Source organism: Mustela lutreola, chromosome 7 (genome assembly GCF_030435805.1).
Source record: "Mustela lutreola isolate mMusLut2 chromosome 7, mMusLut2.pri, whole genome shotgun sequence".
NCBI classification, from domain to species: domain Eukaryota; kingdom Metazoa; phylum Chordata; class Mammalia; order Carnivora; family Mustelidae; genus Mustela; species Mustela lutreola.
This window is the reverse complement of record NC_081296.1, coordinates 69,260,703-69,284,029: the sequence shown is the minus strand read 5'-3', so window position 1 is coordinate 69,284,029 and position 23,327 is coordinate 69,260,703. Positions and strand designations below refer to the sequence as shown.

Sequence of the window (23,327 nt, the reverse complement as noted above, 5' to 3'; positions counted from 1 at the left end):
TTATTTTCCACAGATCAACCAGAGTAATCTTTTTAAAACTAATTCAGATCATGTCAGCCTCCTGACTAAATCCTTCAGTGACTTCCCATTTTACTTAGAATAAAATCTAAACTCATTACAAGTCTTTCAAGATCCTGCATGATCTGGCTCCTGCATCTCCCCCCATTTCCTGTTATTTCTTGTCATTTACTGTTAGCCACGTTGGCCTGTTAGTTTCTAAAACAAGCACAAGATCTGTCTTGCTCTAGGGCCTGTGCCTTTGCTTGCTGTTCTTTTTCCCAAGAGTGTTTTTCCTCTGCTTTTTCTTGATGCTTACCCAGTCTAAAAGATGGGTTCTTCTTATCCTTTTGTGTGTACGCACCCTATTTATTTCCTTTATTGTACTTATTACAATCTGTAATTACTGTGTTGTCTTTATTATTTAAATATCTGTCTGTCTCACCAGAATGCAAGCTTTATGAAGCCAAGGATCATGTCTGACTTTCCATTGATATATCCCAGTATGTGTTTGAAATAGTAGATATTTATGTACTCTTAATGAATAACTGAGAATCAACATTAGGGATTTATTTTAACAAGATTGGTGGTGATTGGGGGAAGGAGTTGTGGAGGGAGGATGGGAAGAGAAATGAGGAGGCATACTAGGGTAGTAGCTAACATTGGGGTCTAGGCTGAAGGTGGGGTATAGGAAAAGCCAAAATAGGAATTCTGTGGAGAATTGGTGGGATCTGAGTTATTAAAAGTTATGATGTTGACATAAATGGAAGAACTGAACATTATGGTCCGTAAGGGCTTTTGGAGTTTGAGAACATGAAGGCACATCAGATTTTGTGATGATAGAGCTGGTTAGAGGAGCCTCTGTGCATTCCTGGAGCACCCTTTTCATATTCCTGTTGTACACAGCATGTCTCAGGCTGTCCTGAGCATTACCTGTTTGCTGTCTGTCTTTCTAGACAATAAACTCCTTGAGCATGAGCTGTTCTTGTTCATACCTGTATCTCCAGTACCTAACACATTGTTTCAGAATTTTTATTGAATGCATGCATGAATGAGTGAATGAGAAGACAATAACCGAGGTGGAGTGGAGGTGAAGGTAATAGGAGTTGAGGAGGTTAAGAGAAAATGAGGCTGAAAGGTTTAAAGTTGAAAAGGGAATTTAAGGGGCGCCTGGGTGGCTCAGTGGATTAAGCCGCTGCCTTCGGCTCAGGTCATGATCTCAGTGTCCTGGGATCGAGCCCCGCATCGGGCTCTTTGCTCAGCGGGAGCCTGCTTCCTCCTCTCTCTCTGCCTGACTCTCTGCCTGACTCTCCGCCTACTTGTGATCTTTCTCTCTGTCAAATAAATTAATAAAATCTTTAAAAAAAAAAAAAAAAAAAAAAAAAAAAAAAAAAAAGAAAAGGGAATTTAAAAAAAATAACATTATCAAGTTAGATTTAAGTACAATAAAATTCTTCCATTTTAAGTGTTTTAGTTGATGAGTTTTGATGAATGTATACGCCTGTGTAACTATTACTAAATTGGAGTATAGAACATTTCCATTACTCCCAAAGGTATATTATCTCCAAATGGGATTTTGGTTTTTTTTTTAAGTTTAATATTAATAATAATCTTGCAATAATCATGAAAATCAAGGAAAAATTTGTCTACAATCTCATATGTGTACTGGATCTTTAAAATATAAAAATTTAGGGGCACCTGGGTGGCTCAGTGGGTTAAGCCTCTGCCTTCAGCCCAGGTCATGATCCCAGGGTCCTGGGATCGAGCCCTGCGTCAGGCTCTCTGCTCAGCAGGGAGCCTGTTTCCCTTCCTCTCTCTCTGCCTGCCTCTCTGCCTACTTGTGATCTGTCAAATAAATAAATAAAATCTTTAAAAAATATATATATATATATAAATATAAATATAAATTTATTTTGATAGTTGACCTTAAAATACTGAGATGGGGCACCTGGTTGGCTTAGTTGATGGAGCATGAGACTCTTGATCTCAGGGTTGTGAGTTTGAGCCTCATGATGGGTGTACAAATTACTTAAAAAAATGAAAATCTTTGAAAAGTGAGTAAAATACTAAGATACAAAAGAAGGAACATGAAGCTATATATTATTTTCAGTAGTGGTGCTATTTCTTAGAAATTGCAATCTATATCATTTTAGGCCAGAGCACAGCTTTCTATACCAAAGGCATACTTATAATGAGAAAACTAGGATGGAAAACCAAGGTCTCTTGAGTCCTGACTGAAGTGCTTTGTCACCAGATCATAGCAGAGCCTAGTGTGTGTGTTGTTTTTTCATCATTATCTCCTAATTTCTGTTGTGGACAGCTAAGGAAAATTCTGATTTTCAGTATCAGACTCTATAGCCTTAATTATGAAGTTGAGGTATAAAATTGCAGATTACAGTGATAGATTCAATCCTACTACCTTTAATAGTCTAGGGAAGAATAGTAATTTAGTGTGGATAAGCTGGTGCTGAAGATGGACTGCTTTTGTTTAATAACAGACATTGTCCTGCAAATAAAGAGGTTTTTGTCTTCAATACTGCATGTGGAGACTGTGGGTAGATATGTGTGTAAATCAGTGGTGCAGAATGAACCAATGCAGTGTCCTGACCATTCTCTCTTCATGTGTGCTGGCCTTGAGGGTTATCTCAGATTTCCCTTGCAATCATTTTACCCATTTCTCTACAGGTGCTAATTGTACACCGTGCTCTGTGAAAGTTTTCTTTAAGCTTTTAACTCATTGCCTCGGGTGACTTAAGGCAAAATATTAAAACTCTGTAGTCCCAGGTGATTTACTGTGAACTCCTTCATGTTCTTTTAAGGTATTCTGAGTTAACATGCCTTCTGTTGAAGAAACAATTGTTATTTGATGAGTTTGGTTTTTTAAAAGCATTTGGTACAGCTTTTTTTTTTTTTTTTTTTTTTTTTGGTGTTAAGTTGTACCCTGTAATACGCTAAGTGTTTACAGAAATATGCTGTACTAAATAAATGTTACCGAATGACTCTAGGAGAGTTATTGTGTTTCCCTAAGTGCCTACTTGCTATCCGGGAGTGATATAGGACCGGTCCAGGATGGAGTCTGTTGTTAATCACTTGACTATAATAATTCTCCTTCTAATAGTTTACTTAATGCCATTCTTCAGAACAAAGTCTATTTGACCTGTTTGGAGGAGTGGGGCTTAACCACTTAACTGTGTCTTTATGGATTACTTTTAAAAATCCCTTTGAACTTTTGGTATTTATGGGTAAGCTAAAATGACTTGGGAACAGGAAGAAAAACCTGTTGATTTATCCATTTATTTTTATATGCACACATACGCTACCTTGTAGTCTAAGAAAGGATTTTAGTCCATATTCAAATATACTAAACACAGTAGAAATATGAGATGTTGGGGCGCCTGGGTGGCTCAGTGGGTAAAGCCGCTGCCTTCGGCTCAGGTCATGATCTCAGGGTTCTGGGATCGAGTCCCGCGTCGGGCTCTCTGCTTGGCGGGGAGCCTGCTTCCTCCTCTCTCTCTCTCTCTGCCTCTCTGCCTACTTGTGATCTTTCTCTGTCAAATAAATAAATAAATAAAATCTTTAAAAAAAAAAAAAAAGAAAGAAAGATGAGATGTTTATTCCACAGTTTAGGAAAGCAGAATTCATTGTTCCAAAGATTTCAAGGAGAGCTTAGAAAATTGGAGCATGAACCTATGATCAGAGAAGAAAAAGGAAGAGAATGACTTGGGGACAGAATGCTTTCAGAAACTAAATTTTGACAGTATGCTTGTGTATTATCTTAAAAGAGAGGGGCCTTTTTCGTCACATGATTCTATATTTGACCCTAGCTTCTTTTATCAGTGCCGTGAAGGCATAGTATACTTACTTATCGTATTTACGAACAACACAAAGCTGGCAGGGATAAGAAATACGTTATAGGACACATATACAAAATATCTCCTTAGTCTGAACATTGCCTCAGAACTAACAAAGTGAAATTCAATTGGGGTGAAAGTACAGCCTTATACCTCGGATTAGGTATTTGTGTATTGGACCAGGTTTGTCATATGTGATTGTCCTAAGGGTTTTACTTGTCCACAAACTCACTAAGTCATGATATGATATGGTTGCCAAAAAAAATAATGTGACCTTTTTGAGTGGTTAAGTACCCTGGATAAGGAAGGTAAGAAATAGTCCCACTTCTCTATACAGAGGCACATTGTGCATGTTCCATAAAAGAGTAATCAACATAGAGAGTAGTCTAAATACCGTGGCATTAGGGATAACCGAATGTCATTTCTGGGGATAAACAGATTTCTTTAGTTTCTGTGTTCCAGTGTAGCTCCAGAATAGAGACTGATGGGAGACTTAATAGTTATCTTCATTTATTTGAAAGGTTGTTTGATGAAAGAGCAGAGTATATCATATGGATTATTTCAGGCAGTATAGGATAAAAATTACAGGAGAGTAGATTTTGGTTTAATTATGAGCTGTAAGAATGGACTTTGGCTGAAAGGAAGTGTTCAGATAGGCTTAGGGAACTAATTATCAGATATGTTATAGATAGTGTTCCTCACGGGGTAAGCAGTTGAGCTAGGAGTTTTGCTGTTATTGTTTGCTTGTTTTTATGAAACTTTATGAATCTGTCCAATAGTAATACAAGAAAACTTTGTGTAACCAAAAGATTTCTTGATGGATGGAGATACTCCAATTACACTCATCTAGTACTTGTTAGGAACAATCCTAGAGCCTCTAGATTTTGTTACTACTTTAAAACAGAAGAGCTGGGAAAAGAGTTTCAGGGAATCGGAAGCCTCATGGATGTTAGCAGTTGTCTAAGGATGTGTAAGTTGTGGTTTGAACAAAAGGAACGTTTTAAAAGTACATTTCCTTTTTCAGAATGATGTTCCCAAACAGGGATCCAAGTCCCTAGGTCAGAGTTGAGAACATATCTTAATCTCCATGGGGATGAGAAAAATGTCTGGAATGTTTGGGAATTTAAATGTTGTGAGAACTTGTTTTTACAGAACAATTAAGAAAATCCTCTCTGAACTCTAAATTTGAAAAAAAAAAAAAAATTCCCCCCTCTGGACATTGAAATTAAAGATGCTTAATTTTATTCTTATCTGAAGTGGGTAAAAATACTAAAAACAACCAAATAAATAAATAAGAAAGTCAAATCTATTCCAGTCACCAATAATTCCTGAACATGTCACCAGTAAAATACATGCTGTGTAGTTTTTCTTATTTGGAAAAAAAGACAAATCTTAGTTGAAAAAGATTTTTCTTAGATGTAGCAGTCATTTAGGAAAAAGTCTTCATGAAAGAGTGAAATTATACTTTATCTCCTTTAAGAATTCTATAGTTTTAGAAGGTTTAATGTCAATCAATATTTGCTTTCTTCTCTCTAGCAAAAAATCTGTAACATTCAGCAAAGACTGAGAACATTTTTTTTTTCTTTTAAGGCTTTATTTATTTATTTATTTAGAAAGAGGGAATGTTGGGGGAGGGGGCAGAAGGAGAGGGAGAGACTCTCAAGCAGACTCCTCACTGAGCATGGAGCCTGATGTGGGGCTTAACTCCACAACCCTGAGATCATGACCTGAACTGAAATCAAGAGTCAGATGCTTAACCAGGTGCCCCAAGAGAATTTTTATTAAGTATTTGTGGTGGGCCTGTGGTGATACAGGGATTTATTTAAAAGGCAGCATTCCTCACCTCAGGGAATTTATAGCCTGGGTGAAGAGGCTATGTGTATGCAGATGAAAATAACTAATGTAGGTACTGAATAAGTACCTCCTTCAGTAAGTGCTGTATTTGAGTTACAGGGGAGAGAAATTGTTTAGGCTGATCAGTATAGTAGTCAGAGAGGAGTGCCTTGAGTTTGATGGACCTTAAGGAATAGTGGGGATGAAAGGATGGAGAGCTAGTGGTAAGATCACTGAAGAGGGCCTTAAAGGCATCAACACCCAGACATTCTGGCCAAATCAACCAACAGTATGAAGATAACATTTCAAAGTATTATTTCACACGGTGATGCCTGGGTGGCTCAATTTGTTAAGCATCTGCCTTCAGTTTAGGCCATGATCTTGGGGTCCTGGGATTGAGTCCCACATCACGCTCCTTATTCAGTAGGGAGTCTGCTTCTACCTCTGCCTCCTGCTCCCCCTGCTTGTGTGCACGCTCTCTCTGACAAATTAAATAAATAAAATATTTTTAAAAATAAGAATAAAATATTAGTTCACACCAAGATATGTAATGACAGAGATAGAATTTAAGAATATTTAGTAGTAAACAGGAGTGTTAGGCAGTTGTTAGTGAATACACTTCATTTGGAGGAAGGAAATAAAAGGAAGGCAAAACTATGTTTCTTGTTTTGTTTTATGATTAAAATGAAATTGATTGGTCTTAAAGGTAAATTCAGATGTACTGTGTGCTTATATTTGGTTGAGTACAATGAGCACTGAACTCTAGGAGTTAGGATACCTAACTTCTGTTCCTGACTATATTAATTGGTTATTCAATCTTGGAAAAGACAGTTTATTTCTCTCTGTGACTCAGTTTTTTTCATCTATAAAATGAGAGACTTGAACTAGAAGATCCCTCAGGTTTCAGTGACTGTCAAATTTTTCATGTTCTTCAAAGTATTCTTCAAAAACTTCAACTGATTTTGTGCCTTCCATAATTAGATATTACAGAAAATTTTTTTGTTTGGTATATAGCGGTAAATAAACAGGCCTTTTTTCATTTAGTACTTTTTGGAGAAAAGAACCTTAGGTGTACAATAGAACATTAGATATTCTTTACTTTATAGTTACAGTTGCTAGATTTGTGGAGGAAACAAGTTGTTGGTCTGTGCATACATACCCTAGAAAAGTTTGGGAGTTAGAATACTGGAAGATATAATTGTTTTTTTTTTAAAAAGTTTTAGTAAAATATTTTTACAATTAAAAAATTCCCCCCAAATATGGAAACTGTTACTAAGAATATTATTCATATTAGGTAAGCAAATGTACAGTTTCTGTGAAAATATGCTAAACTCTTATTACCAACTGCTGTTAACATTTTGGTGTATATTGTTCCTGATTTTTTCCCCTCATGTAAAATATTTAGCCAAAATGAGATTTTATATACGCTGCTTTGTAACCTGCTTTACCAAACTGTATACTATTAATGACTTTCTGTATTAGTAAATAATCATCTTCAGTATCAGTTCTTTTTTTCTTTTTATTTTGAACTCATTTTGGACTTACAGAAAACTTGCAACAATAGTAGTAACAGTTCTCTTATATCCTTCACACCTGCATTCCCTAATGTTAGCATCTTGCATAACCATAGTATAACTATCAGGGACAGAAAATTAGTATTGATAGTAATTAGTATTAGTAATTAGTATTGATAGTAACTAAACTATAGACCTTATTTGAATTATAATAGTTTTCCCACTGACATTAATTATTTTTCTGTTTCAGGATCCTATCTGGGATCTCACATTAAATTTAGTTATTTCTCCTTCGTTGCCTCCAGTCTGTAATAGGGTCCTACTTTCTCCATAATCTTCAAGTTTGTAACAGCATCTTGTTCTTGCCTTATTTTTCACGACCTTGACATTTTTGAAGAATATTGAACAATTATTTTGTAGAATGTTCCTCAGTTTGGATTGATGTTTTCTCATGATTATAATGAGGTTACGTATTTTGGGGAAAAATAACACAAAAGTGGTACCATAGCCTTCTCAGTGTATCATATTAAGGGATTCTTGGTATCATTATTCTTATTACTGGTGATATTTATGTTAATCACTTGGTTAAGTTGGTATCTGCAGAGCTTCTCTACTTTAAAGTTATTACCTTTTCCCCTTATAGTTAATAAATGTCTTTGAGGAGATATTCTGAGACTATTTGACATCACTTTTTTTTTAGGATTTTTTTTTATTTTTAAGTAACCTTGCACTCCACATGGAGCTCCAACTTAACAACCCCAGGATCAGGAATCACATGCTTAATCAATACAATCTTTTTTTTTTTTTTTTTTTTTTAAGATTTTGGTTATTTATTTGACAAAGAGCTAGAGAGCAGGCAGAGCGAGAGGGAGAGACAGGCCTTCCGCTGAGCAGGGAGTCTGATTCGGAGCTCTATCCTAGGACCCTGGGATCATGACCCAAGCCAAAGGTGGATGCTTAACCAACTGAGCCACCCAGGCACCCCAATAAATAAAATCTTTAAAAATTTTTTTTCCTCTCTTCTACTTTGCAGTAAACCCCTGGGAACCACTGTGCAGTACTCTATCTTGATATAGTTGTGCCTTTTCCTGAATGTCCTATAAATGGAATCATAAAGTATATAGCCTTTAAATTTTAAAATTACTTTTAGGATGTAATTTTAGTGTGTACAAATACAAAATTATGTATAAATACCAGTTTTTACTAACTATGAGACACCCATGAAATACCATTAACACCAGAGAGCCAGCCCATTTCACATGAATAATACTAATTTAACTAGAAGGACGTTAAGTGCAACTAAATTGTCCGTGTTGAGTTGATAGTAGAGATCTCACGCACTCAACCTTCTGTTCATTTAAGCTTGCTCTTACTGAGTGCCATTGAAAATTGTTCAGGCTGGTCTGGTTGGATGGTTTAGGGTAATCATACCTCACATTTAAGCCCAAATGGCCAGTGAGTAATCCCCAAATGTCTTTTTTAACAGGGCATTTTTTGAAAGCTGTTTTGTTTGAAGCAAGTAAGAGTGGAATGGTGGTGTTACTGAAACCTGCATGTAGTGTCTATGAAACCCACATTTAATGGGAATCAGGAATTTGGCACAGAGATGAGCTCTGCTCAGTTTACACAGATGATGTCACTATGAACATGTACCCATTTGCTAAGAGGCAGTACGTAGCCTTTTGAGTTAGACTGTTTTTACAATAATAGATTTTGATGTTGCATGTATGTAACTTCTTATTTTTTTAAGAATTTATTTATTTATTTGACAGATCATCAGTAGGGCAGAGAGGCAGGTGGAGGGGGAGGGGAAGCAGACTCCCTGCTGAGCAGAGAGCCTGATGTGGGGCTCTGTCCCAGGACCCCGAGATCATGACCTGAGCTGAAGGCAGAGTCTTAATCCGCTGAGCTACCCAGGTGCCCCAGTAACTTCTTATTCTTATTGTTGAGCAGTATTCCATGGTTTGGCTGTAATAGTTTGTTTCTAATTCACCAGTTGAAGGACCATTGAGTCATTTCTGTATTTTGGCAGCTGCTACTGTAACATTCATGTATACTTTCTTGTGTGAACTTAAGTTTTCATTTCTTAGGTAGATACTTTTTTTAGAATTTGATTGCTGCATCATACAGTAAGTATATGTTTAACTCTAAAGAAACTACCAAACTCTTTTGTAAGGTGACTATACCATTTTCAGTTCCTACCAGCATTTTTCTTTTCCAGTTTAATGTATCCTGTTGGTACTTGGTATTGTCAGTTTTTTTTTTTATAATTCTTTATTCTTTAATTTCTTTTCAGTGTACCAGAATTCATTTTTTATGCACCAGTATTGTCAGTTTTTTAATTTTTTATCTACACCTTAATATAATAGGGTATGGAGGGGTATCTCACTGTCATTTTAATTTGCATTTCTCTAATGACTTATGATGGTGAGCATGTTTTCATGTACAAATAAGCCATCTGAAATAGTTTCCTTTATTTATTTTTTAAGTTTTTTAAAATCTTTAAAAGGTTTTTAAGGGGGAATGAGAGAGGGGGAAGCAGGCTCTCTGCTCGCCCAGTGTGGGCTTGATCCCAGGACCCTGTGATCATGACCTGAGCTGAAGGCAGAGGCTTAACCCACTGAGCCACCCAGGCGCCCCTGAAATAGTTTCTTTTAAAGAGCAGAAGGGTTTAGGTTTACCTTTTGGTGAGTCTAATTTATCCATTTTCTTTTATGTTTAGTGCTTTTGGCATTCTAAAAGCTCTTTTGCATTCATTAATTTTGATCTCTCAGTAAATGTTATGGTTCCTTAAAACAATTAAACTAAGAGTGTGAGAAATGCTTTGTCTCTACAGCACCTGACTGGTAATAGAATTGTCTTCACAGACAAGGAGTTGCCCATTCTAAGAGGGAAGGGTAATTCTCATCCATTATAGCTTTTCTTTCTTTTTCCAGTTGTATATGGTATGTGGGCAACCACTTACTTCCAAGGCTATTTTTTTTTTTTTTATTACCCAGTTTGCTTTTACCCACTTTGCTTTTGTATTGGTGAGGGATAAAATAATATATTGTTAATCACTTTCTCTGAAATTACAGAATTGTGCCAATATTTGTCCCCCAATATCTTCAAGGGGAAATTTATAACAGTCTAATTTTCATTTTCTTTTCTTTCAGTGGTGGGATCAGCAAGTTGATTTTTATACTACTTTCTTGCACTATTTGGCCCAATTGGTGCCAGAAATTTATTCTGCCGAAATGGACCCAGACTTGGAAAAGCAGGAGGAGAGTATACAAATGTCCATATTCACGCCACTGGAGTGGTACTTATTTGGAGAAGATCCAGATATTTGCTTAGAGAAATTGAAGCACAGTGGAGCTTTTCAGCTCTGTGGGAAGGTTTTCAAAAGTGGAGAGACAACATATTCTTGTAGGTAAGAATTAGAAATTTACAGGATTGGTTACAGTTTCTGTTTTGGTATTTTGTACTTATGATGTATTTTATTGCTTACTACTTTTTATAATATACTTAATCATACTTAATTTCCTTTTGTTATGCACTTATAAATCTGTTTCTGCTTGTATAGCTTGTTTTTGATTATATGACTTAGACAATTGTCTCACTTTTTGTTCTTTAAAAGTACTTAAAGTGATGAACTTTTGTGTTGCTTATAATATAGTCCACATACTCTTATTTGAAACCCTGGGGCTGGGTGTATTCCAGAGTTCTGAACACTTTCCCAGCAGTGTCAAGGCAGGATCCTATCATCAAACATAGCATTTCTGTAAGAAATCTATGAATATTCACAACAAGTAGTATAAATAAAGTCTGCAGTCTCATGTCATTTCAGGTCAGTTTTTGCTACCAAGTGAGATTTGGTGTCAAGGGACTGTGGGCCTGTAGGAACAGTTGTAATTCAGTTGAGTAGAAAAGGCTAGTAGTAGGGAAACTAGAAGCAGCTTTAGGCTTTCTGTCCTTTCTAAGAGCAGGTGTCTTAAACATCAGGGTAGCACAGAGAACATTTTTACTCCCTACTCCTGCCTGACGTTTTCATCTTTTACATCTTAGCTGTACTCTAGTTTTAGTGGAGTGTTTTTCCCTCTTTACTAGAGGTAGTTCAGGTTAGGAGTGAATTTTTAGGCTTCATAAATTCAGAGAATTGTTTTTGGCTTCACTATAATTCTAGGTTTGACTGGTTTATTTAGTTAACAGTTGTTGAGTATCGCCCTCGACCCGCAAGGACGACAAGAAGCCCCAATTCGGATGCATCTTCTCTCTCTTTATTTCCGCAAGTCTACACACTTATATATGCTTACATGACCAATCAGCGAGCAGGGTACAGGAGGGAGTGAATCAGGCTGTGCACCTAAACGAACAACTTCGCTAGCAACCAATGCTGTTTACTTCCTCTTTGGGCGTTCCGCTTAGTCTCACGAGGCAATCCTAACCTGGCAACTAGGCAGGCGCCATCTTTTAATGGCGGAGGCCGCCCTGGCCAGGGGCCTGCCTCTGACAGTTGAGCACACAGTATCTTTATCCTTTCTTTTCTCAGGAAAAAGTCAGCTTTTGTATCTTGTGTACTATTTTACTACATACGTAGTAAGGTTTGTTTATCTTCTTATATATATTTTAGCTGAAGCCCAATCAGTCTCAGCTAAAGTGTGATAGATATTTATAGATCTCGCTTCTCTAAAAGTCTCATGGAGGCATTTTAAACAACTGGGGAAATGGTACTAGCATCTAGTGGATAGAGGACAGGGTTGCTCCTGAAGCATCCTGTAGTGCACGGTACAGTCTCCTCTATCCCCAGTAAGTAATTACCCAGTTCGGAATGTCAGTACTGCTGAGGTTGAGAAATTCTGCTCTAAATAGGTCAGTAGAGGGGCGCCTGGGTGGCTCAGTGGGTTGGGCCGCTGCCTTCGGCTCGGGTCGTGATCTCGGGGTCCTGGGATCGAGCCCCGCATCGGACTTTCTGCTCGGCGGGGAGCCTGCTTCCTCCTCTCTCTCTGCCTGCCTCTCTGCCTTCTTGTGATCTCTCTCTCTTGTCAAATAAATAAATAAAATCTTTAAAAATAAATAAATAAATAAATAAATAGGTCAGTAGATCATATATGTTTTCAAGAGTATAATTAGGAAATCTTTATTTCCTAATAACCTTTAAAATTATTTTTTAAACTTGCTAGTGACATTTCTTCAACTCTTCAAAATCAGATATTTAAAAAATTTCTTTTGCACTTTTCACCAGTTTACGTTGCTCTTAATGTTTTTCTGGAAATGTTAAATAAGATAGTGACTTCTTAGAGTTACTATTAAGGAAGAGATTAGAGAGATTGAATTTTTTTTTGTTCATTCTATAAATATTAATTGAATACCTGTTAGGTGCCCAGCACTGTTCTAGGTGCTTAGCACATAACAATATACAAAATAAAGAAACAATCCTGCCATTACGCTGCTTACATTCTAATAAATTTTGTCTTTATCCAAGCCTCATTTACCAGTGAACAGTCAGTGTTTGTAAAAAAATATATGTTTATAAAGGCAGGAGGGTAAGACGATGACAGTTCATGGAAAAAACAGCTAGTCATTTGTCATAAAACTAATTTTGATTTGCAACTTAACAGTCTGAAATCAGGTAAAAGCTCAAAATATTGAGGATGACTTAAGAAGCAAAACCAATTGTAAGTATTCAAATATGGCTAAAATTATTTGGAATTTAGTGTTTGAAACATTTTCATATTCAGCTTGTGCACCACACAGGAAACTCATTCACATTGTATTAACACCTTAAACATCATTGGTGTCCTCTAAATTTTGGAATCTAATTTTTAATTTTTTTCAGGGACTGTGCAATTGACCCAACATGTGTACTCTGTATGGACTGCTTCCAGAATAGTGTTCATAAAAATCATCGTTATAAGGTATGAAAATAGATCCATAATATCTCTAGATTAGCAGGAACCTGGTGGCCATCTAGTCTGAATTCCTACCAGTACTTGAAATCCTGCTGTAATAGCTCTGATATGTGAACCTTTAGTTCTGGTTAAATATCATTTGATAGGAGATCTACTACCTCAAGAGGCAGCCCTTTGTATAATTTTTTTGTGAGATATATCATGTTTATACAAGATATTGTATAAAGCATATGAACACTTAGAGAATAACTATGATGCAAACATCTGTATAACCACTACTTAGGTCAAGAATAGGCATTGTCAGCTCTCAGAGGCGTCCTTTTTATCCCTTCTACATCAGTCTTTCTCTCTCCCATTGTGATAACCTTTCTCCAGTGTTGTGTGATAATGGTTTCCTTGATTTCTCTCTTAGTTTATCACCCAAATCACATTGAATAGTTTTATCTATTTTTGAGCTTTGTATAGACAGAGTCATGCTATATCTTTTTCTTGTTGAGTATTATGTCTAATAACTATAGTTTGTCCAGTGACCTTCAAGTATTCAATAATCCATGTTGTCTCTATTCATTGTACCATATATGTGGATTGTTTCTAGTTTGGGACTGTTATGAACAGTTGTGCTGTGAACATTCTTATTTGTGTATTTTGGTACACATAACCAGTAGTTTACCTAAAGTACAGATCTGGAATAGAATTCTGGGTTCTAGGGTATGTGAATCATTAGTTATAATAAATAATGTCACATTGTTTTCCTAAGTGTGTATACTAATTTATAGTCTGTCCAGCACTGTGTGAAAGTTCCCATTGCTGCATATTCTTGGAAGAGTTGGTCTTGTCAGTCATTTTAATTTTAGCCAGTATGGTGGGTCTATAATAGTATCACATTGTGGTCTTAATTTTCCTAATTACTAATGAGGTTGAGGGGTTTTTTCCTTACTTGTTACATTTTTAGACAACTTTGTTATTTTGAGCTGAAATGTGTTTCTCACATATTTGTATTGGTCTATACTTTGTATACTCTGGGCTTAGACAGATGTTGATTTTATTGATGGTTCTCCTTAACATCCTGTTAAATATGCTAAGGTCCTGTATAAATGTATATAACATCTTAAAGGTATATATGTGTCTTCTATAGAGTTGAAAGCACTATTCATGTTATGAGACTGGCCTCAACATTACTACTTCTATTTCAGGAGGTGATGGGCTATTGATAAAGATTATAAGTATTATTAGAATAAATAGATAGAGGAACCTATGATATAGTGTGGTTAAAATGTTTTCCCAAGATTGCAAAGCTAATTGCTGATGAGATTTATAAAGTTAAGCATTTGTTAACTTTATTCCATATTTCCATATTTTCTTATCACCTCCGTTAATTATAGTATTGCTTATGCTGGAAAGCCAAAGAAAGAATGCCGGAAGTAGAGACATGAGAAAGTTGTTAATTTCTTCTCATTTTTATTGTGGGAGCCTAATGATCTCCCAGAGATGCTAAAAGTCTTAAGACCAAAGTTTTCCAGTTCCTCAGACTTAAAGACTTCTAAGCTTATGCTTTCTAAACTTTGGGATCTTGGGGGTCAGTACAGTTTGCAAAAGCTTTGAATGAGACATAGGGTTTTCAATTTTTCTTTGGCTAATTAAGTTGAGTTTTAATTTTAAAAAGGACACATGGACAGCAACCAAATATACCTGCCATTTCCTATAATTTTATAAAGGAAAAAGACATTTTAATTCCAGGAAAGTAGGATAATCCCAGAATAAAGACCAGTCCTTTAAGTTGTATCCATGTAGCTCTGTGAAAGAGCTCACTACATTTCTTCCTTTTCTGGTTTTTCTGTAGAATAGTAAAAACTTGGTTGTTAAATTTTGGGAACCTTTTCACCAGGCTATCTTCAAGTTTTTAAAGCTTACCAGTTTACATCATCACCACAAAGCACTCTTTTAAATGGAGCATACCTAGGTTTGCCATCTTGAGGTTTTGCAGAGCTCATCTTACAGAAGAAGGTGCTTACATTGACTTACTCAGGAACCTTTGAGTCATCCGAAGGATGGGGTGTTTTATGCCTAATAAAAGATGATGTCTAAAAGCTTTAAAAAATATTACCCATCGGGGTGCCTGGGTGGCTAAGTGGGTTAAAGCCTCTGCCTTCGGTCAAGATCCCAGGGTCCTGGGATTGAGCCCCACATCAGGCTCTCTGCTCAGCAGAGGGCCTGCTTCCTCCTCTTTCTCTGCCTACTTGTGATCTCTGTCAAATAAATAAATAAAATCTTTTAAAAAAAATATTACCCATCAAATGTGAGTATGAAGGGAACAGAACACTTTTTTTTTTTTTTTTTAAGATTTTATTTATTTATTTGACAGGCAGAGATTACAAGTAGGCAGAGAGGCAGGCAGAGAAAGAGAGGAAGAAGCAGGCTCCCCACTGAGCAGAGAGCCCGATGTGGGGCTCGATCCCAGGACCCTGGGATCATGACCTAAGACGAAGGCAGAGGCTTTAACCCACTGAGCCACCCAGGTGCCCCCGAACACTTTTGATGAGAGAATAAATTGATAGACTCTCTCTGACATACCTGTATATGTGGTGAAATTTCTAAAGAAAAGCAAGTGAATGACTAATAAGCATACTACAGGTGAGTGGTAACTTCTAGGGCAGGTAAGAGAATGGGATTCTGGAGGATTGCACAGGCAGTTTCAGCAGTATTAATATTCTCTTGGGTTGGGTGCTGGGTTCATGGGTGTTCATTTCATTGCTTCACTTTATAACTTACCTGTAACTTACCTTACTGTGTATATCTTTTGTGTAATAAAACACTTCATAGAAGAAAACAGCCATTTTATAAAAAAAAGAAAAAGGTTGGAAGAAATAAGAAGGGGTATCTGTTGCTCCAGAGAACACAAAGAAGAGTAATAACAGGGGACAGACCAAAGATTGGATACTGTGAAGAAGACAGAACCAAGAAAAACTTTTAGTGGCAGGGTAGTCCAAACAACTTGAGAACAAGAAAATAACAAAGTTGAAATTTTGAACTCTTTATTCTGCTGTGTGAATGTGACTCTTCATGATCTCTAGGTTCTCCATAGTTTATCCCTTAACGTACAATGTGACTATAGTTGATAACACTGTACTGTGTAGTTGAAATCTGTTAAAAGAGTACAACTTAAATGCTTGTACACACATTAAAAAAAGTAAATATAAAAAAAGAATATACTGCGTACTATTTTTTTTAAATAACCTGAAGCTAACCTGTGCATTTTCTCCTCAAAGACCCACTGTTAAAGATTATTTTTGAATAGTAGATGTTTCCTTTATTGAAAGCAAGGAAAATGAGTTACAACCAACAATATTATAGGCATGCCTGATTTTATAGTGCTTTACTTAATTGTGTTTTGCAGATACCATGCTTTTTATACTTGAAAGTTTGTGGCAATCCTGTGTCAAGTCTGTTGGTACTATTTTTCCAACAGCATTTGTTCAGTCCATGTCTCTGTATTACATTTTGGTAATCTTGTGATATTTCAGACTTTTTCATTATTATTACATTTGTTATGGTGATCAGTGACTGACCTTTGCTATTACTATTATAATTGTTTGGGGCTGTCATGAATCGTACCCATATAAGACAGCAAACTTAGTTTATAAAGGTTGTATGTGTTTTGACTGCTCTACTGACTGCCTATTCCCCTCTCTCTCACTCTCCTCAGGCCTCCCTATTCCCTGAGACCCAAATGTATTGAAATTATGCCATTTAATAACCCTGCAGTAGCCTCTAAGGTTCAAGTGAAAGGAAGAGTCACATATCTTTTACTTTTAATCAAAAGCTAGAGATGGTTAAGCTTAGTGGGGAAGGCATGGTGAAAGCTGAGTTGGGCTGAAAGCTAGATCTTTTATGCCAGTTAGCTAAGTTCTTAAAAGAAATTAAAAGTGCTACTGCAGTGAACACATGAATGATTAGAAAGCAAAACAGCCTTATTGCTGATAGGAAAAAGACTGAGGGATCTGGATAGAAGGTCAGATCAACCACAACAGTCCCTTAAGCCAGCCTAATCCAGAGCAAGACTGTAATGCTCTTCAATTCTGTAAAGGCTGAGAGAAGTGAAAAAGCTACTGAAGAAAAGTCGGAACCTAGCAGAGGTTGGTTTAGGGGAAAAAGCCATCTCCGTAACATAAATTACGAGGTGAAGAGCTAAGTACTGATGTAGAAGCTGCAAGTTCTCCAGGAGATCTCGGGGAGATCATTAATGAAGGTGGCTCCACTCAACAACAAATCTTCAGTGTAGACAAAACATCTTTGTATTGGAAGAAGATGCCATCTAGGACTTCAATAGCCAGAGAGAAGTCATTGCCTGGCTTCAAAAATTCGAAAGATATGCTGACTTTTTTGTTACGAGCTAATGCAGCTGATGTCTTGAAGTTGAAGCCAGTGCTCATTTACATTTCTGAAAATCCTAGGGCCCTTAAGAATTACACGAAAACTAGTTTGCCTGTGCTCTGTAAATGGAACAGCAAAGCCTGGATGAAAACATTTCTGTTTACAACATGGTTACTGAATATTTTAAGCTCACTGTTGAGACCTACTGCTCAGATAAAAGATTCTTTTCAAGAGGTGGCTGGGTGGCTCAGTTGGTTAAGCGACTGCCTTCAGCTCAGGTCATGATCCTGGAGTCCTGGGATCAAGTCCCTCATCGGGCTCCCTGCTTGGCAGGGAGTCTGCTTCTCCCTCTGACCCTCCCCCTTCTCATACTCTCTCTCTCTCAAATAAATAAAATCTTTTTTTAAAAAAAGATTCTTTTCAAAATATGACTGTTTACTGACAGTGCATCTTGTCACCCAAGAGCTCTGATGGAGATATAAAATAAGATTAATGTTGTTTTGATGCTAACACAGCATCCATTTTGCATCCCGTGGATCAAAGAGTGATTTCAACTTTCAAATCTTATTTAAGAAACACATATCAGAGGCACCTGGGTGACTCAGTGGGTGAAAGCCTCTGCCTTCAGCTCAGGTCATGATCCCAGGGTCCTGGGATCGAGCCCCACATCGGGCTCCCTGCACGCCTGTCTCTCTGCTTACTTGTGGATTCTGTCAAATAAACAAATAAAATCTTTTTTTTTTTTTTAAGAAACATACCAAAAAAAAAAAAAAAAAAGAAAAGAAACATACCATAACACTACAGCTGCTATAGATAAGTGATTCCTCTGATGGGTCTGGGCAAAGTAAATTGAAAAGTTTATAAAGAGGATTCATCATTTTAGATTAAGAACATTCATGATTCATGTGAAGAAGGAGAAAACATGAATAGGATTTTGGAGGAAGTTGATTCCAACCCTCAAGGATGACTTTGAGGGGTTCAGGACTTGATTAGGGGAAAACAACTGCAGATGTGATAGGAATAGCAAGAGAACTAAAATGAGAAGTGGAGCCTGGAGATGTGACTGAATTTCTGCAAGCTCATGATAAAACTGTAATGGATGACGAGTTGCTTTTGATGGCTGAGCAGCAAAAGTGGTTTCTTGAGACAGAATCTACTCCTGGTGAAGACTGTTGAAATGACAACAAAAGATTTAGAATATTCCATAAACATAGTTGATAAATGAGTGGCAGGGTTGGAGAGGATTGACTTCAATTTTGAAAGAAGTTCTAGTGTGGGTAAAACGCCATCAGATAACATTGCATGGAACAGAGGAATTGTTCATTGAAGAGTCCATCAATGTGGTATGCTTTATTGTTGTCTTATTTTAAGAAATTGTTGCAGCCATGCCTTCTCTAGCAGCCACCACACTGATGAGTTAGCAGCCGTCAACATCAAGGCAAGACCCTCCACCAGCAAAAAGATTACCACTTATTGAAATCTTAGATGATGGCTAGCATTTTTAACAGTAAAATATTTTTAAATTAAGGTACATATACCTTTTTTTTTTTAAACTATAATGGCACTTAATAATTTAAGTATGTAATAAGCTACAGTATAGTGTAAATGTAACTTTTATAAGTACTGGGAAACCAAAAAAGTCATTTGACTCACTTTATTATGCTATTTGCTGTATTTCAGTGGTGTGAAACTGAACCTGTATGATCTCTGAGGTATGCCCATATTCACACAGTCTTCCCCTTTACTCAGAAATAAATGTATCCAAATGAAGTTTATAAAGTAGTGAAAGAAAAAATTTCTCATGGTAGACTTATATGGAAATAGCAAAATATATAAATTATGCATTCAAATTTTGGTATTTCTTTTAAAACATATTGTATATATAATACTTAACCAAAGTTTATTTTAACTATTACTTATTATTGGGGGAATGTAATTAGGATACAGTTGTGTTTTTTTATGGTAAGCAGTGTTACTATAAACATCTTTTTTTAAAAGATTAATCTATTTTAGAAAGTGCACATGTGAGCAGGGGGACGGGCAGAGGGAGATATGGAGAAACTCAAGCTGACTCTACACTGGGGCTCCTAATTCTCTACCCTAAGATCATGATCTAAGCCAAAATCAAGATTCAGATCCTTAACCAACTAAGCCATCCAGGCACCCTGCTATAAACATCTCTATGTGTGAGTCACTTTTCTGTATGTAGGATTATTTCCTTAGGATAGGTTCTCAGAGGTGGAATTACTGGTTTAAAAAATATGGACATTTCAGGAAATAAAAAACAAGCCTCAGATTAGGTGAAAGTGTACAATACATGTATGTGATAAAGGACTGGTATCCGAAACATACAAAGTACTCTTAAACAGTAAGAAAATTAACAATCCAGTTTAAAAATGGGCAAAAGATTTGAAACAGACTTCACCAAGGAGATGTATAAATGGCCAGCAAGTACGTGAAAAATGCTTAGCATCATCTGTTTTTAAAGCAAGAATGAAGTACCACTACATACCTATTAGAATGGCCAAAATTCAAAGCTCTAACAACACCATATGCTGATGAAGTTAGGAGCAACAGGAACTCTTATTCATTCCTGAGGGAAATGCAAAATAGTACAGCTACTTTGGAAAACATTTTGGCAGTTTCTTGCAGAAGTAAACATACTGTAACCATATGATCCAGCAGTTGTGTTCCTTAATATTTACCCAAATAAACTGAAAACTGCACAAGAATGTTTATAGCAGCTTTTTTCACATTTTCCAAAACTTGGAAGCAACCAAGATATCCATCAATAGATGAATAGATAAACCAACTTTGGTACCGTTACAATGGAATATTCTTCAGTGATAAAAAGAAATGAGCTAGTAAAAGAGATGACAGGACCTTAAATGATCATATTGCAACGTGAAGGAAGCTACTGTGAAAGCCTACATACTGTGTGATTCTAGCTGTATCACATTCTGGGAAAGGCAACAAGGTGGAGACTAAAAAGTAGAGCCTGACAATGGTGGTGAGAGGGATGGAGGAATGAATAGGTGGAGCACAGGGGATATTTAGGGTCGTAAAGCTATTCTGTAAGATACTGTATTGGTATATACATGTCATTATTAATATGTTAGAACCAAAAAAGTGTGCAACACAGAGAACCCCAGTATAAATTATGGACTTTAGTTAATAATGTATCAAAAAACAATGTATCAACATTGACTTACCAGTTGCAACAAATGTATCACTCCAATACAAGGTGTCAGTAATAGGGGAAACTGATGGGGGTGGGGAAGTCGAGGTATATGGGAACTTGGTATTGTCTGCTTATTTTTTCTTTAAACCTAAAACTGTTCTAAAAAAGTCTGTTAATTTTTAAAAATGAATCTCAAAGTTTCCTAATACATTTTACAAAAGTGCCTCATGAAAGAATTACACCAAATGTACTACAATTAGTGGTATAGAATCTCACAGAACCTGCAGAAACCTTTAAATAGAAACCCTTTAAATTAAAACCTTTCAAACTGAACCCAACTTAAAACAATTTTTCCTCTACTTCATTGAAAAGTATTTTCTTGATTATTCTTAGTTGTTTCTCTTTGCTTATTCTGGAATGGTGAGTATGAAATACCCCTGCGTTGCTACTTTGCCATCTTCCTGGATCATAGGAACAAGGCTGTTTATTTTGCCGTCATCCTTGCTGACAGGGCCAGGGTCATTGATTTGATAAGTAGATTAAATTCCAGAAGCTGTGATCACAATAATGTAGCTTTGATAAAACAGAACCAAAATAGTGACTGAGTTCACCTAATTAGGGTCTTCTCATACCTTGGAAGCTGATACCAAAGCCAGGCCAGCTTCTAACGTTGGTGTCCTTTTATTGAACACATTGCAGGGTCAGTTAGAATAAATCTGAAGAAGAAAACAAAGCCCATTACCGGTTTTCTTTTTCTTTGTCCCTTTCCCATGTATGTCTCTATCTTCATTTACTAAATTGCAATGATATGTTTATGTGTCCTTCATCCCCATCTGACTATAAACTCTGCAGGACAAGGCCCAGGTCTCATGTACTTTACACCTCCTGTGTCTTTCATAGTACCTGGAATATGGAGGCTTTCAACAAACGTCTCTTGAAGTTTGGGGATCAAAAGGACTAGACCATAGATAGAGCTGATATCTAACATTTAATTATAAAGATAATCATGAGGGTCTATTTTAACATCAGCCTGCTGTAATCTTACATGATGAGATTTATATTCTTATATTGTCTTTGAAACAACAGCACTAAAAATAATTAATTTATCCAGGCAATATAATGAAACTACTTTTTAAAAAATTTAAACAATACAGGAAAATATAAATAAAAATTATAGTTGCCATTCTGTCTCATTGTACTTTCTTTATTAAACTGAATACAATTTAGTGTATATACATCCTTACAAATCTTTATGTATTTATAAACATGCACACACATTTATATGTTTAGGAGGGGTGTATATATGTGGTGTATACACATGGATCTTAAACTATATATCCTGTCTTGCAATTTGTTTTCAGCCTAACAGTATGTAAAGGGAATAATTCTATGTTGATACGTATAACAACTCTCCTGCCTTATTAATTGTTGCATGTATTCCTTTGTGGGATTGTATCACCATATATTTATTTAACCCTCCCCTTTTTTTAGACAATTATGTTGTTTCCAGCTCTTCACTGACCAGTAATATTGGAATGTACACATATACCTTTGTTTTCATATGAACCAGTGTATATATATCCAAGAATGCCTGATGCTAGATATTTAGAGGTAGATTTTCTGGATTGAAGGGTATATGCATTTAAAATTTTGTTAGAGGGGTGCCTGGGTGGCTCAGTGGGTTAAGCCGCTGCCTTCGGCTCAGGTCATGATCTCATAGTCTTGGGATCGAGTCCCGCATCGGGCTCTCTGCTCAGCGGGGAGCCTGCTTCCTCCTCTCTCTCTCTGCCTGCCTCTCTGCCTATATGTGATCTCTCTCTGTCAAATAAATAAATAAAATCTTTAAAAAAAATAAAATAAAATTTTGTTAGATTTTTGCCAAATATTTTCCTTGAATTACCATGAGCTTACATTCTCAGTAAAAGACTATGAAAATGGGAGCACCTGTGTGGCTTTGTTGGCTAGGTGTCTGCTTTCACCTCAGGTCATGGTCCTGGGTCCTGAGATTGAGTCCCATGTTGGGCACCCTGCTCAGCAGAGAGTCTGCTACTCCCTCTCTCTCTGCCCCTCACCCCCACTTGTGCTCTCTCTCTCAAATAAAAATCTTTTTTTTTTAAAAAAAGAAAATGTTCTTTTTCCACAGCTGTCCCCAATCTTTATTTAATCAGTCTTTTTTTTTTTAATCAGTCTTTTCTTTTACATTTTGCCATCTGTTAGATTTCAGATTATTGAAGAATGTCATTACTTTAAGTTGCATATCTATTTGTAGTAAAATCAAACATACACTTAACTTTTTTTTTTTTTTTTTAAGATTTTATTTGTTAGAGAGAGAGAGAGAGAGAGCGAGCACGCACGGGTAGACAGAGTGGAAGGCAGAGGCAGAGGGAGAAGCAGGCTCCCTGCCAAGCAAGGAGCCTGATGTGGGACTCGATCCCAGGATTCTGGGATCATGACCTGAGCCGAAGGCAGCCGCTTAACCAACTGAGCCACCCAGGCGTCCCAATCAAACATACACTTAACTTTTAATTCAGCAATCCTACTTCTAGGTTACCCAAATGAAATGCAAACATTTGCCCACACAAAGACTTGTGCATGAATATCTTTTCATATTTTAAATGTATATTCAATTTCTTTTGTGTTACTATTTCTTTACTCATTTTTCTATTGTTTTTTAACTTATTGCTATGTT

General features: G+C 36.5%; 1 protein-coding gene across 3 annotated transcripts in view; it reads left to right on the top strand.

Moving 5' to 3' along the window:
- The window catches only part of UBR1 (ubiquitin protein ligase E3 component n-recognin 1), a 145,418-nt gene that overhangs the window by 3,879 nt on the left and 118,212 nt on the right, over window positions 1-23,327 (top strand). For all 3 annotated transcript variants that reach the window (XR_009355532.1, XM_059181310.1, XM_059181309.1), the window contains exons 2-3: window positions 10,351-10,607; window positions 13,014-13,092. Coding sequence is in view for 2 of the 3 variants with exons in the window: in XM_059181310.1 (XP_059037293.1) it covers window positions 10,351-10,607; window positions 13,014-13,092 (336 nt within the window). In the remaining variant the exon portion in view is untranslated. The remainder of the gene's footprint in view (window positions 1-10,350; window positions 10,608-13,013; window positions 13,093-23,327) is intronic.